Raw genomic sequence first — 15,774 nt, 5'->3', positions numbered from 1 at the left:
CATAGCGATACTTAATACTACCGCTCGATACGAAACCTAAGGCTTATTCGTCGTCCTCTGGCTCCACACACCAAGGATGGTCCATCACTTGCTCGATAGTCAATCTCGAATCGACACCCCGATTTAGCATACCTCGGATGAGGTCGATACTATCTTCACTCATAACATAAGGTACCCTAAGATCACGATCCATGATTTCGTCAATACTGTAGAATGGATTTTCTTTATACACGATGGTGTAAAGCAGAATACCAAGAGCCCAAACATCTTGTGGTTTTCCTTGATATGGTTTACCAGAGAGAACTTCAGGTGCAGCATAATCTGTGACGATGTTAGATATAATCTCAAATTTATAAAAGGAGTAAACTTACCAATGGTTCCTACGAAGACGTCAAAAGGACCGCTCTTGATATAAGCGGCGCTTCCGAAATCAATGAGCTTGATACTCCCTTCACCATTGATGACTATGTTCTCGTCCTTAATATCGCGATGAACGACAAGAGCCTTGGTGTGAAGATGATGAATGGCACGTGCGACCTGTGCGAAAATGCTGCGACATTCTTTTTCCTCCATGTTAACTTTGAGCTCGATGTAATCAAATAAATCCATTCCTGGATATCCGTGAGGTACCATTTCGATATAGTAATTGACGGAATCCTCAAAGAAATCAGACATCTCCACGATGTTAGGATGTTCAAGCCCGTCCCGACGCAAATAATCGAGAACATGAATTTCGAGGGGCACAGTACCCAGTCGACGATCGCGAGTCCAAGTATCGACAAGAATTCGCTTTTTGGTGACATATTTGAGGATCACCTTATTGTTACCATTCTTCTTGAATCGAGCAAGTTTCACCTGACCATAAGCTCCTTGACCCATTTCTTCCAATATTGTGAAATCATCAATGCTCTTCTTGACAACAGGTTTGACCTCTGCTGGAGCTGCTGGCTTTTCTTTCTCATGAGCTTTCGAAAAAGATCGATCGCGACCTGTAAACTTAGCCGCTGTCTTTTTTGCTGCGGCCTTGAGCTGTGCCGTGAGCATCGACGCATGCGATGTTTCGTTCTTGGGCTCATCGGAATCTGAAGAATCCATTTTGATGGGAGCTGGAGGTCCTGTTTGACCTGGAGAAGGTTGGTGTAATGGTGTTTCAAGTCCACTCAATAAGGGAGTTTCCATACCGTTAGCAAGCTTTGCGGCGTGGATATTCCTTGAGTATGTAATCCATAAAGCGTAGACAAGTTCCGATTTTATGACAGGCTCTTGGGGCGTGGGTCCGTCTTCCTCGTCACTTATTTCTTCGATAACATTTTCATCGTAAGCGGGAGTTTTAGGATCCGATTTCACAACCCTAAGTTGAGCGTCAATCTTGAGCTCTGAACCGTCCCTGTGTTTGGCTGATAATCCATCTGGTCTCAAGAAATATGTTGATGAATCAGCTTTTCCATCCCGTAGTGCAAGAAAAGCTTGAGCCCGTCTAAAGCTGTGTTCAGGAATAACAATTCCGTCAACCATATCAACACCGTCTTCTTCGACTAAAATTTTCAACATCCTGTCGAAATCCGGTATTAAATCAGTAATCAATCGACCATCGGGCTTATCCTGCCCAAATAACGCAGCAGAGAAAACAGAATTTGAACTCGTGATTTTCAAGGTTTGCGCAGAGAGAACCATAATGCCAGCAATATGAGGAAAGCTGGAAACGCGGAGATCTGTGCTACTAGGAACTCTGTCGACGACTGCCGGAATATGAACACGTCCAGAGGTACGGGCGGTGAAATATCTCCGTTTACTGACTTCGGCATAATCAATCTCCCCGCTCTTGCCATCAATTCCTTGGCGTGGAACTCTCGGTAGAAGTTTCCCAATATCCATACCTGTCCAATCAATGTCGGCTCCCCATATCGCATCGATAGATCCAGATATTTTTGTTATGGCAGCGTCATCGTCAAGGCTGACAATGGCTACATCTTCATGGATCTCTTCCAAAACCCAAATAAGGCCACCTCTCTTTTCCTTGACCCACAAGCTTGCCGAACCTGTTGCACCGTTTCGTTTTTCAATAGGTACCACATCGCCACATAAAAGGACGCCCCTAGATTTATTACTTTGATGATTTGAGCCACCTTTTGCTGCTCGTGTTCCCGAAACAAGACTGGATCCTGCACCATCGTCGGTTTGCGCTCGACGAGGAGGTTTCTGTACTTGACGCGAGTTAGGTTTACTCAAGAGGCTAGCCGTGATACCACCAGGCCGTCCAAGCAGCATTGATGCTGCAAGCCCTGGTCAGTATACAAGCAATGGAGTGGAGGTCTTAAGATCATCTCATTTTGAAAAAAGAAACAACTTACTGGTTGATGTTGAGCTTGATTGCTGGCTTGGGTTCTGTGATAATAGTGTAGTCTGTTTTCCAACCCTGTGAAGATATTGTTAATATTTCGTGGGGAAATAAAGTGTGGGGTAATGTCCGACGCCCACAAAGCGAAATATCAAAAGCTTCAGAATATCAAGATAAGAAAATTTACTTACTCAGTTCCCAAGCTGTGTGCACTTAATTTTTCCTCCAACCATGGTCTTCTTTCTTTTTGTACAACTTCAAGGATACCCATTTTGCGAACCTCTGCTTTTGTAACACCAAATACGAGACAGGCGAGGTCGTTGGCCGCCAAAATAGTGTATGGTGAAGTACTTTCCGTGGTAAAGATAGCTTGTGCAGCAGGTGCCCACCTACTCGAATGACTGTGATTTGCTGACCCTAAAGAATGTCCGAATGTCGAAGCGCTGGCGGTCTGTGGCATTGAAGGGGAAAACATAGATTCGTGGAGAGAATCAATAGCTATGTAAGGTTGTGACATAGCGTCCATTAGCTTGTTCTGTAGGCTCAAAGGTTCCAGATCGGTGTAAGTTCTCTTTAGACTTTGGCGCCTCGTGATTGGTGGGGATGTTTGCGCTGTCGTCCGACTCTCGTTTGTTGGGGTCCTAGAGGAAGGTTCAGAATCCGCCGGTAGGGCTGTTGCTAAGCCTTTTTTGGGTTTGATAGACTGTAGATCATCTTCGCGTAAGGTATGTAATGAGATTGTCACCTTTTTGGCGCTGGTAGGTGAAGGCGGAGAACTTTCCATTGGCTCTGGACTTTCGGAACGTACGGCAAAGCTAGCATCGAAGATATTCCGAGAATCCAGAATCGTTGCCGGTCCGGTAAGAGGTCCTCCCATTGTCTGCTCTTCTCCAGCTCCGATGTTGTTCGCTCCAACCAGTTTGGCTTTTGCCAAAAGCTCGAGCATACCTTGCATCTCTGCGTCTCCGTTTACTCTTGCTTGAGCACTGGCTATACCTGCACTTGTTGTTCCCCAGCCCAGCTTCTGTGACATGAACTCGACGGACCTTTTCAAAACATTTTGACGGTTGTGGATAAATTCATCGGATTGGTGGGCGAAAGAAAAGGAATGTAATGATTCAGATGGGAAACGGGTAAGATCTTCGGTAAATGGTAGGATTGGAGAGGATGGACCAGAAGGCATGGCTACGGAAGCTGCTCGACCAGAAAAGGGAAGGGTCATTGAACTCGACCGAGCACTCATCGACGCAGCTCGGGAAGAGCTTTCGGAAGCAGGCAAAACTGGTACTCTCGGAACTTGTTGTCGAATTCGTCTTAGACCTGAAGCACCGAGCCCATGCTCATGTTCCGTTACGATGGGCGATCTAGTACTGTAGAAGTTTCTCCGTCAGTTACCGATGTCTCCAAAGTCATTTGCAGAATCAGGCGCAGATTCGCCCCATGACCTCATAACATGTTCCTGCTGCACTAGGCACTAGAAACTAACCTCGACATTGTATCAAACTCTGCCGCCGCCAGCCCGTCATCAAAGGAGAATCGTATTCTAGCTCTATCCGGTCCTGCTGAAGCATGTGCGAGGAGGTTCCCGGTACTTCTGTTTTTCGGGATTGACAAGTCTGCAGGGCGAAGGGGTACACTGCGGTCGCGATCGAGTTCCCTAGCTGTTTTATTCTCGAAGGCTGAGAAGTAACCCATTAGTCTTCTTATAATTCCAATGCGGAAGGAAAAGGGAGAAGTAGGTATGGTACGACAAGCAAAATAATGACCAAGGTTTTATTGTTGGGCGGAATTCATGCGCCGATCAAAGGGAAACCTCGTCCAGAATCATATCACTAATACTAAGAAATAAGGACCTACCATGATTATTTGAAGTATCCGTCTTCAGCATAATTGTGAAGACTCTTATAAGTTCACGAGCTTCTTTTTAGCTTTAAAAAGCCAGGATGATTGTTGGTTTGGCGGTTACGAGTACAAAGGACTTTATTAGTACAGTAGCAGTGTCCGTCGGCAACCTCAAGCTGTTATGTGTAACAAATGATCTCGTTTCGAGTGAGAAGTACAACTGTGCATGAATAGAATATATTCTCCTGGGGCCAAAAAGGAGTTTCGTGATATAATGTCAGGAAATGGATTGAATGGGTTGCGCTTTTGCAAGTATCCAAAGATATGTAAGCTCGAAGGATGCGTGAGTTGTTGGAGAACTTGGAGAACTCGATTGGCTTTTGCTTTTGTGATAGAAAATTAGAAAATCGAAATTTGAGGGTGGTACTGGAGAAAAAGGTGGGGTCGGAAGGGAAGTTAAGTACAAGGCTTCTCCTTGAGTTTGTTATATCTGATGATATAATATATGATATGATATGATATGATGTGATATGATGTGTATGAAGTGTGTACGTCAGGGAGATATACCGAGTAGACAAATGCCAAATTATGAAGTGGTTGATGTAGACGTAGACACAGATGTAGACGTATAGATAGATGTATTAGTATAAGATGAGTAAGAATGAATGTTAGAAATCCAGATATAACGTTGTCTGTCGATGAATGGACGATGTGTATGATATTTTGAATCAGCAAACACGGGAAAAGATGATTGAAAGGCGTCTTCTTCTTCCTTTGCTTTTGCTTCGGCTTCTGCTTCTGCTTCTGCTTCTGCTTCTGCTCTTGCTTTATGATCAATTAATGAGTGACCGATCACGCAGCGAATTACTCGAGTATTATTCTTCTGTTACTTTCCGGCTTCTCACGTGAAGTGTTTTATAATGTGGAGAGTCAAGTCAGCAACAACGGTTCTATCAAATGAAGAGGATGGACTTGCTGGAGAAGACACCATCACGTTGGGGCTGATAGGTTGGAGGTTGGTTCGAGGTTGGGAATACCGCGACTAGGTACGTATTAGGTATATACTACGACGTAGGTAAATGCTGGGTACATACTAGGTAGGTTACAGATTCGGCTCATTCGCCTTGTGGCTATGACTATTCAACTGCTTTTCACGATGGATGGATGATCCAACCATCCAATTCGTCCAATCAACCAACCATCTTTTTCCTCTAAACGCTACACCCCACCGAAAAGAAGTTTCCTATGAAACATTCAAGACATGGTAATTTTCAAGCAGAAGCTCCCAGATTCCATGACGGCTTTATGTGCTAGGTTGTGACTTGTTACTCTATCAACGCCTCCCAGATTGTTGGATTAGAGTTTTCCGAAGAACAATTGACCTTGGTCAAAACATCAAATGAACCTTTCACATCTTTACCTTGGTATCTAAAGTCTTAATCTCCAAGGTAAGACTTATATTGATGTAAACAAGAACATATGCGGCATGTGCCTAGGTGCCTAGGTAGTCGAGGTAGTAAACCTTTTTCAATCAAGGGCTTGCTGAGTCTGAAACTATTTCCAATGTATATACATGAAAGTACTCCTAGCAAGATGCTTGCTGCCAACTCCTCGTCTCCATTTGTTAGCTTGTCGACTCGTTTCTGCTGTACACTCCTCGTCAATCAATTTCAGCTACTATCTAGTTACCATCCAGCTACCTACCTCGCTACCTATACATTTATATATTAATCACACGTGGGCTTCTTCTCCAGCTTTCATCGCACACTCCAGGGCTTGCTGATTAACCATTCGATCCGAGATGGCGTGCAGCATCGTGACACAGCATTTGAGGCCGGGGGTCGGATCTTTTCAAACCGTTACCGCCCATTTGCTCAATTTTGGGGGGTACTCGAGTAACATGTGACGGTATTCGCGTAACCCCTTCATGAGGTTGAAAGCATCATAATACTCTATCAAATATTTATATATGTATGATTATATCACACAGCAGCTCTTGTTGTGATGTTCAAGTTTTAACTCTTCATATATCATGATTTTTTGTTTTGAATACATTTGAGAGACCTACATCGTACTTCTACAAGGTGAATTGGTCATATGGTGTCTCGATATTAATAATTGGGGTCGACTCGACGATGATCTTCCTCTACTGGCAATGATCCGACGGTACGAGAGTACCTCGGATATCATTCTTTGACAATACCGTATACCTATATCCTTGAGGACCTGAAGAAAGTAGATCATCTTCTGCATGAAGGAGACGTACGTACCGAGTACACTCGTGAAGATAATGTTTCTCTTTCAAGTTTATTGTCCTCGAGTCTACCTTTTTTTCTTCTACCTTTCTTTGATTGTCAATAGATTCAAAAGGGGAAGACATCACCTGCAATTTCATGTGAACTGAATGTTCTATTGGCTGCTGCGACGTGATAGACCCGACTGCCAAGATAAACCTCTCCTGCTATCAGGCTAATATGCTAATTCATCCAAACTTCACCATCCACGCAGGTCTCACCACCAATTCTTCAATACAATCCATCCATCCATCAATCAATCATGCTGTCTTGCGGCGGGATTATGGACATATTAGAAGATACACCTACTTGCAGTAAGCTTCAACAATTTGGCATGTGAATTAGCCAGCCATTAAGAATGTTATCGATTGACCCTTCAAAGCTTGGCCAAAGGAAAGTGGAGAGAGTGCGCAGAGTAGAGATTCCGCTTTGACGATTCGGACCAATTCTCCAACTTATGTCGACATACCGTACCTAGGTAAGTCATCTTGTACCTAGATACGATACGATACGATACCTAGGTAGTAAGTACCCTTATTATTCGTTATCCGGAAAACCCCGCATTCAGCTGTACCCCAGAGAGAAAGGGTGGTAGCGATGAGTAATAGGTGTTTGTAAGAATCCGCTTGGGAATATCGAAGAGGAAAGGAAGAAACGAAGAAACGAAGAAAGAAAGAAAAGGAGAGAAAGAGGAAAAGGATGCATGAATTGCTGACAATCGGAAAAATATCAATCATACCTCCTTACGTGCTGCATGCTGCATGCCAATATTCGGAGCCGACTAAGAATTACTCTGAATTGTACGGAGTAGAGCAATCAATCACCATGAACCAAGATTCATTTTCTACCCACCAAATTCATGCTAGGGAATACTCGTCGAATGTAGCAGCAATGCAGCATCTTTTATCCACTTTTGACGAACAAGCTAGGCTCAGCCACGAAGCCATTCGCACGGCCAAGCGTGATCTAGTCACTAGTTTGATCATCCATGCCATGGTGAAAGGGAAAGGGAGAGGGAGAGGGAAAGGAAAAGGGAAAGGAAAGGAAAGGAAAGGAAAGGCACAGCGATGCTTTTACTGTGGAAAAGATCAACTAACATCCTTCTCCCCACACCACTTCCGCTGTCTCGGGAAAATGGGGGATCGGTGGAGAGGGAATCCGAGCGAGGGAAAATCATACACTAACACGACTCGACGAGGATTCAGGTCTTCTTTTTCTCCAGGGGCTTGACTTGATGGGGGAAGAGAGTCAGGGGATTTGTGGATGGCGATTGGAGGTTGATTTATTAGAAAGTGTTTACTAAGTAGGGCGATAGATCTATTGACAGACACATAGAGAGACATTTCTTTCCCCAATGATAGGTTCAATGTAACCCAATATATTACCTATTTTACTCAAGATGGCTTTCTGAAGACTATGATATTGCTACATAATTGCTACATACTAATCTACCACGGGCTGAATTAAGGCCAATTCAATTCTATTCTATTCAACTCGATTCGAATATAATCCATTTGGAAAAGAAAAGTTGCCCCCAATCAATTGTAAAAGATTATAACATTTCACATTGTAAATAAATTATCTTTTGCTTGCTTACCTGCTGCTTACTTGCTGCTTACTGACTACTTACTGACTACTTATGTGGATGTATATCATGTATGTATGAATGAGGCAAGAATGGATGTTTCTCACAGTGAATAATGCAGCCCCAAGCCAAAATAACGGGACCACAAGTTAACTAGTGAACCCATCGGTTCCAGCCTTCCAGCCTTCCAGACTCACTGATCAATCATCGAGTGTCCATGCATTTTGAATTCTCAACCTATCGCTTTCCAGTGTTCGTTTGGAAACTGCAAAGTCTATGCCCCAGTGCCCACCCTCGAGAGTCTCTAAAACTCGTAGTGGCCGTACATCGGTTGGTACTCCGCCTGTCTGGATTGGATGTGACGGGACTGGCTTGTTTATTCAATAACCTCTCACATAACCTCTCACAGTCTCACCTCTGACTTCTCTCCTCTTTCCTATCTCTTCTCTCCTCTTTCCTATCTCCTCTCTCCTCTCTCCTCTCTCCTCTCTCCTCTCACCTCTCACCTCTCTCTCTCCTCTCTCGCCCCTTTCATTGCAGGGCAATTCTTCTACTCCTCATATCCAATCTCTCTCACCCTCTTCATCATCAAATCTTGTCTCGTGCTTGCGATTTTGAACATCTGATCACTATCTCGAATCACGAAGCTTGTTCATGTGCAAAACCTAATTGAGCCGATAAGGAGGCTTTACGATAAGGACTGGGAAAGTGATCGATATTCACACCAGTATTGGTATTCGGAGAAATATCATTCACATTGCATCCATCCTTTTTTCTCAGTGGTGAGTGTCTTTGGATTCTATTGTCATATTTCATATGCATGTGCATGTGCGTGCATACATACATGATTGATCCATTTGTGAATTGTGCCGTTAATTCTTGAAGATAGCAGATACACAGAAGATCTACTACTACTACTACTACTACTACTACACTCCTTCCTATCCACCCCCCCGCCTCGAACATCCATCTCCCACCTTACGTTGCAAGAGTCGAGGAAGATATAATAATCGCTGGTCGGTCCTATTAAAAGAACAAAGGAAAAGATTTGGAAATTTCCATTGTCTCCCGGAATAACTATTACATCTTCGATTCGCATATATTTCGCAATCGATACATACAACTACATTACACTTGAGCCTTGCTTACCTTGGATTTGATCAACTCGGGTTGAAGACATTAGTGGCTTTAAATCAAGGAGCCTCCCGAACACCATCGTCAGCCAGTCCTTAGCTACATTTTGATCACTTGCCTCCTTTTTAAAAAACAATCGATATCGAATTCCTGGAACAAGGAGATTATCTCAGAGTTTCAATTCAAATTTGCCAATCAAATGGCCAACACAATGGCGGGGTTCTCAACCCCAGTCGGAAGTTCAACACCAGTCATGAACGATGAAAGACCTGTCAAGTCCAAAGGCAAATGGCTTCAAAGAATAGCTTCATCGCCTACACTCGCACAATTCAGTCGAAAACGAGCGAAAAGTAGTCCATACGGGAGCAGGTCAACACTTTCCTGTCTGAGTTTCGCTCCTCCCATCTCGGAGAACCCTCCCGCCCGATTAATAGAAGGAAGTTCTTCCGCAGCACCAGTCTCGGGACCAAGTTCAGGAATTAGCTCAGAAGCAGATTCGACACCAGTGACTCCTGGTCTTGATACGCCATATTATGATCCAATGTATCGTCACATTGCTATTCAGCGCAACGAGAATGAAGCGATGGCTGGTGCATCAGCACTGACGCAGGACTTACAACAACTGACCATCGCAGAGGCAGGAGAACCTGCGGCTTCATCTTCAGATCATGAAATCATCGAGGATTACTTTTCACAGCCGATGACTGTAAAATCTAAACCTTTCAAGAAGAGCAACTTTAAATTTTGGGACAAAATGCCACACGAGGTTAAGCTACACATATTTGCATTCCTGAAACCCAAGGAATTGGTACGAGCTTCCAACACTTGTCAGGATTTCTACAAAACTTGTTTCGATGGACAGCTCTGGACATGCTTCGATGCCTCGGAATTCTATGCCGACATTCCCGCCGAATCTTTGGCAAAGATCATTGTATCGGCAGGTCCTTTCATCAAAGATCTCAACCTTCGAGGTTGCGTACAAGTCGAGCACTACAAGCGAGCAGAAGTGATAGTGAAAGCTTGCAAGAATCTTATCAATGCGACACTTGAAGGATGTCGAAATTTTCAAAAAGCAACTTTACACAATCTTTTGAAAACTAATGGAAGATTGACCAATCTCAATCTTACTGGGTTGTCAGCTGTCACAAACGCAACGTGTAAGATCATAGCACAATCCTGTCCACATCTTCAGATGTTCAATGTGTCATGGTGTACTCATATGGATGCGCTTGGTCTACAGCTAGTCATTCGAGGTTGTCCAAATTTGATGGATCTCCGTGCTGGAGAAGTTAGAGGTCTCGACAACGAAGATTTGGCGCTACTAATCTTCGCGACAAACAATCTAGAGCGACTAGTTTTGAGTGGTTGTATAAATATTACTGATAAAGCTCTTCAAATAATGATGCATGGGAATGATCCAGAACTCGACGCTTTCAGCTATGCACCGTTAGTTCCGCAACGGAAACTTCGACATTTGGATTTGAGCCGCTGTAACAGACTGACGGATGAAGGTGTGAAATCAATCGCCTATGTTTGTCCAGACTTGGAAGGTCTGCAATTGAGTGGATGTATTGCCTTGACAGACAAAGCACTCGAAAATATTCTAGCTACCTGTCCAAATTTGACACATCTCGATTTGGAAGATCTCAGTGAACTTAGCAACGATTTATTATCCAATCATCTCGCCAAGGCACCCTGCGCTCCCGCGCTCCAACATCTCTCGGTCAGTTATTGCGAAAATCTAGGTGATACGGGTATGCTCCCTGTTATCCGCACTTGTACTGGTCTTCAAAATATCGACATGGACAATACGAGAATCAGCGATCTAATTCTCGCCGAAGCAGCAACTATGGTTCGACTCCGATCATCACGTACCACAAATCCATTATCACGTCCTTGTCCGGGTCTTCGTATGGTAGTATTCGACTGTTCGAATATTACATGGACCGGTATTCGTGAAGTCCTTTCACGAAATTCGGAGATTACTAAGCCGGTTGATCATGATAATTTACATAGATATTCATATCCCACAGAAATTATTACGCTCAAATGCTTCTATGGTTGGCAATTGACCGTGGATGAACACACAAAGAGAGTTTTGAGAGGTGATCTTTCGGCAGCAGGAAGATTGGAGAGGAAATGGACGGAATATATGATGGCGAATGAAGAGGCTGGTGCAGGTGGTGCCGGGATTAGGAGGAGGAGAAGGAGGGCAAGAGAAGCTCAAATGATGCATGCTGATGAAGAAGAAGGTGGGGTAGCTACTGGTGGAGGTGTTGGAAGAAGAAGGAGGGCAAGAAGTAGTGCGTGCGCTATGATGTGATTGTCCATATTGAGAAAGATTGGAGTGCGGATATATGAAAATGAAATACGATACGGTACATATGATGGGATTTAAAATGAAGATTGCAGAGCAATTACATGTTTGGAGTCATGATTTTGGGAATGGCTCGATAGATGGTATGCTATTTTACTATGGTTTGGGGTTTGGCTAGATATCTGGTATGATGTCTAGATGGAAAATGTACAGGGGTTCGGATTCGGAAATAGTTTTGGGAATGTGAAAGCGATGCGAATGGGAATGACTATTCTTCCCTTTGATTTTTGGGCGGCACGGAGCTCATGACCTTGTGTTTATTCTGTGGCTCGCTTGGACGGGTCTGAGGGATTATTTGAGATGAGATGAAGTAGGATGAGATAGGATAAATTGTCATGGACTTGAGATATCAGAGATGGAGTCTTCTTTCTTTGTGTTTAATTTTTTGTGTGTCTTCTTGTGATGGGATGCTTAGAATGACTGAGCTTTTGTTGTGATTGTTATGGCTGTGGTTGTGAGATTCTGATATGAAAGGAAATAGGAGATTTAGATGTGATGATTGAAGATGGAGATAAATATGAAGAAGAAGATGATATAACATATATGATATATCTAGTAAGATGAAGCTTCAAATGAAATAAATGCGATTAGATGTGATATCATCTTAAGCGGTTCTGATGTGGTATGAAATGAATTTGGATGAAATATTGATATAAAAAGATAGATAGACATACAGATCTCTCTCTCTCTCTCTCTCTCTCTCTCTCTCTTTATTTTATTCAAGTTTTCCATATAAGAAAAAAGATTCTCAAACTCTACAAACGAATTTATGAATCTATAATAAATCTACAAATCATTGAATGAAATGTCTACCTACCTACACCTACATAGTATCCAAGTAGGTACGGTATGCGATGACTACCTACTTGGATTAATTAGCTCGGGGAAACTGAGTTCTTGCCTTTCCGCTGCCTCTTTCTCGCTCTCCCTGAAAATGAAAATGAAAATGAAAAGATAGATATATATATATATATATATATATATATCTATTGATATCTAGAAGATAAAATGAAATGGGAGGAGAGAGAAGAGAGAGAGGAGAGAGAGGAGAGAGAAAAAAAGAAAAAGAAATCTACACCTTACCTACCTAGGTAGATATACCTTTCGGCTTTTTGATTTCAAATTTTCAATTTAAGCCGTAAGATGATGACCTCAGGAGTATATGTATTTCTAGTTGAGTGATTTGTGTGAGTTTTACTTATTTCTTTTTGGAAGGAGGGGTGGGGGGTAGGGAGAGGGGTTGGATTTAATATGAATATGTTTATTATATGTTCTAATTTGTATGGTTCTGTATTTAATGATGTATGTATATACAGATGTACATATAATAGCTAGATAGGTATGTAGATACTATATATAGATAGAGTCAATCTAAATCCATTCATCGTCGTAAGGATATCGAACCAGAATAAAAATCTATAAACTTTTCTTCTAGTTTCAGGAGCTAGATGTACACTCCTATCTAATATCTATGCAGCTTCTATTCATTCCACACCTCCCACATACTCTACCCTCAACCCTCAATCCAAAATTCTCAATTCCCTCACCAACTCCCAAAACTTATGTTGACCTTCCACACCCTTCTCCTCAGCTTCAATCGGGCCTCCCGTATCCTTAACCGCATTATGAACCAACTCGGTCGCAACATCCCACTCATCCTTCTCCACGAGCGCCATCAACAAGGTACGCATCGTATTCCACGACGTAAACTGTTTACTCTTCTGCACACTTCTCAGGTACGAAATCGCTGTGTCGGTATCCCCTACACTTGCATATCCCTCGATCAATCGATCCCAGAAGATGTGATCTACGGTTCCGACGGTGAGTTGCGCGCGTTCGATCAGAGTAGTCGCGGCTTGGAAATTGGGGGGTGACTGGGCGAAATAATATTCGAGAAGAATGGTGTAGATGTATGTTGAGGGGGTGAGTCCTTGAGCTGCCATTCGATTCATGACTTCTGAAACGGGAGTGATGTCTGTGGGGACGCCTCGGAGGAGAAGATAGATCATTTTACCGTATAAGAACTGGTTTGGTGTGACCTTCATTTGTTCCATGGCGAGGAAGGTGTTGTTGATGGCTTTAATTTGTTCTGCAGGACTAAGAGTATCTATGTCTGCGAAAGTTTGATCCAGGATCGTGACGAAAGTGGCAGCATCTGCTTGAACTCCATGACCTTCCATAGAAGTCAAAATTTCTGGAGTTTTATCTGAATGACCAGCGCGGACTATTGACGAAAGAAGTGTGTTGTATGTCTGAACGTCTGGAATGATACCCCATTGATCTGCCCAAGCGAGGATGCGATCGGCCGCTTTTATTTCTTGTCTTTTTATGAGACCAGAAACTGCGGCATTAATCGTTGCAATAGTAGGTCTGACAGCTCCCGGAATATCCTTCACGTTTTTCGAATTTGAGATCTTGAGGTTAGGATATTTTTTCCGCGCTGCTGCTAACCATAAGCGACCCATCTCATCTAATGCGCGGATGCCAGCTTCCGGCTGATAACAGTGAATAAGACCACTGATTCTGGTAGTCCAACAGGTTACATCTGGCTTTTCTCCAGATGATATCATCATGGCCCAGACTTGCTCAAGACCTTTGGCATCGCGGGAATTTTTGCAGCCATTCAACATGGCATCCCAGGCACCAAGGTTTGGAGTAAGATTGTTTTTAATCATGTGATTCCAAACTTCAATGGCTCGAGGTTGTTGCTTGAGATTCATGAACAACAAAATGAACATGTTGTAAAAAGCAGGAGTTAGATAACCGGTTCGATACCCAGATTCGAAACCATCTTTGGCAGTTGGTATGTAGATTGGAAGTTGTTGCGCTTGAGACCATAGCCGATCCATTGTAGCGACGTCTCTTCTAGCATGCGCATCAACAACTTTCTTATGTAAAAGCTGGGTCCGCATATTTTGCGTCACTTTAAAAGCCGTCCTAACACTCTGCTTCTCGGTGAACTCCTTGATAGCAGACCAATCATCTTTGACTAAGCTGACCACAGATTCAGGGACATCTCGGAAGAACTCAGCGGCATCAATCAGAGACATCGAACATGCGTTGACAACATCCGAGAACTTTAACATGAGCGGCTTTGCATCTTCCACCATGGTTGCTGCGCCATGTCCAGTCTTGTCAAGTTCAAGGAGAAGCTTAAGTGTTCCAAGTGCGATTGTAGGCAATTGATACATCTCACCTGGGGAAAATTGTGGAGTGAGAAGACTAAATGCATGTTGAGTTCCATTCTGGCGTTTTTCCAGAAAGATGCTATGCAAGGTATGACTAGGAAGACTTGACCAGTCAGAACAAGAAGGTATGACTTCGGGATCTGATTTATTAATTGATTCTTGGCTTTGAAGTCGTCGAGGCCGACGACGACAAACGATGTTCCAACTTTTGAGAAGTTCAGATAGTAATGTTTGTCCCTCTGCCGTTGTGATACCGACTTTCATAATGCTGTCAATCAATGTGATTATCATTTGAACCCATTGAGTGCCACGCAGTAAACCCAACTCAAGCGTGACCGATATCATTTCTGTGAAAGTAGGTACGTCGTCACGAAGAGGCTGCTCCTTTCTCTGCTCTCTTATGAGTCTCAGCATCTTTGGTACTGTAGACTTGAGGTAGACAGGCCATGAATTTCGACTAATTGTACCATTTTTCCATGCAGTAGGCCCAAAATGTTCCGCGAAAAAGGACCAGCAATCGTTAAGGGGACGTTCCTCCCGGAGCATTTCCTTTAACTTTTCTCCATCTTGATAAGCCTTCACGGTCGATGAAGTCCTCTGGGAAAGCTCCGATGTACGAGTGGGTTCTCGAATCGATTGTTGCTTGAGGGTTTCTTCAAACATTGACTCCAATGCATCTGCTGGCTCTCTGGTCGCATGGCGAGTAGTCGGTGGTCTTCGTGGTGATTTTGGGTTATTCCTCGTTTCCCCGCCTTGGAAACCTCTCGTCGATTCCGCATAATCCTCTTTATATTGCTCACTCGTGGAGCTTGGAGGGGTACTGATTAGAGAGTTGAACGTAGCTTTTGAGTGCCATTGGAAGGATTTGTTTCGACGTAGATGACTGAGAGCTTGTCGACATGACATACAAACATAAGGAGAGCTCATATCAACTGTCTCACGGTAGAGAAATGTGGGAGTTTGTGAACTGATTAATTAAAGCTGGTACATATGAATGGCATTTCAACAAGAATACA

General features: G+C 43.3%; 3 protein-coding genes across 3 annotated transcripts; 1 reads left to right on the top strand and 2 right to left on the bottom strand.

Moving 5' to 3' along the window:
- Positions 1 to 43: 43 nt before the first annotated feature.
- Positions 44 to 4,226, bottom strand: EAF01_007399 (uncharacterized protein; the record flags this gene model as incomplete). Its single annotated transcript, XM_038915654.1, has 6 exons — positions 44 to 321; positions 372 to 2,273; positions 2,352 to 2,416; positions 2,530 to 3,708; positions 3,825 to 4,017; positions 4,196 to 4,226. 6 exons carry the CDS (start codon positions 4,224 to 4,226, stop codon positions 44 to 46), a joined length of 3,648 nt encoding a protein of 1,215 aa, XP_038769292.1.
- A 5,178-nt stretch (positions 4,227 to 9,404) lies between these two features.
- On the top strand, positions 9,405 to 11,516 carry EAF01_007398 (uncharacterized protein; the record flags this gene model as incomplete). The annotated part of the gene is made up of 1 exon (XM_038915653.1): positions 9,405 to 11,516. The coding sequence occupies one exon, from the start codon at positions 9,405 to 9,407 to the stop codon at positions 11,514 to 11,516; it is 2,112 nt and encodes a 703-aa protein (XP_038769291.1).
- Positions 11,517 to 13,090: 1,574 nt separating this feature from the next.
- Positions 13,091 to 15,685, bottom strand: EAF01_007397 (uncharacterized protein; the record flags this gene model as incomplete). Its single annotated transcript, XM_038915652.1, has 1 exon — positions 13,091 to 15,685. The coding sequence occupies one exon, from the start codon at positions 15,683 to 15,685 to the stop codon at positions 13,091 to 13,093; it is 2,595 nt and encodes an 864-aa protein (XP_038769290.1).
- Between the last annotated feature and the right edge of the window lie 89 nt (positions 15,686 to 15,774).

This window comes from Botrytis porri (assembly GCF_014898465.1).
Source record: "Botrytis porri strain MUCL 3234 chromosome Unknown BPOR_009, whole genome shotgun sequence".
Taxonomy (NCBI): Eukaryota; Fungi; Ascomycota; class Leotiomycetes; order Helotiales; family Sclerotiniaceae; genus Botrytis; species Botrytis porri.
This window is presented reverse-complemented; position numbering and strand designations above follow the sequence as displayed.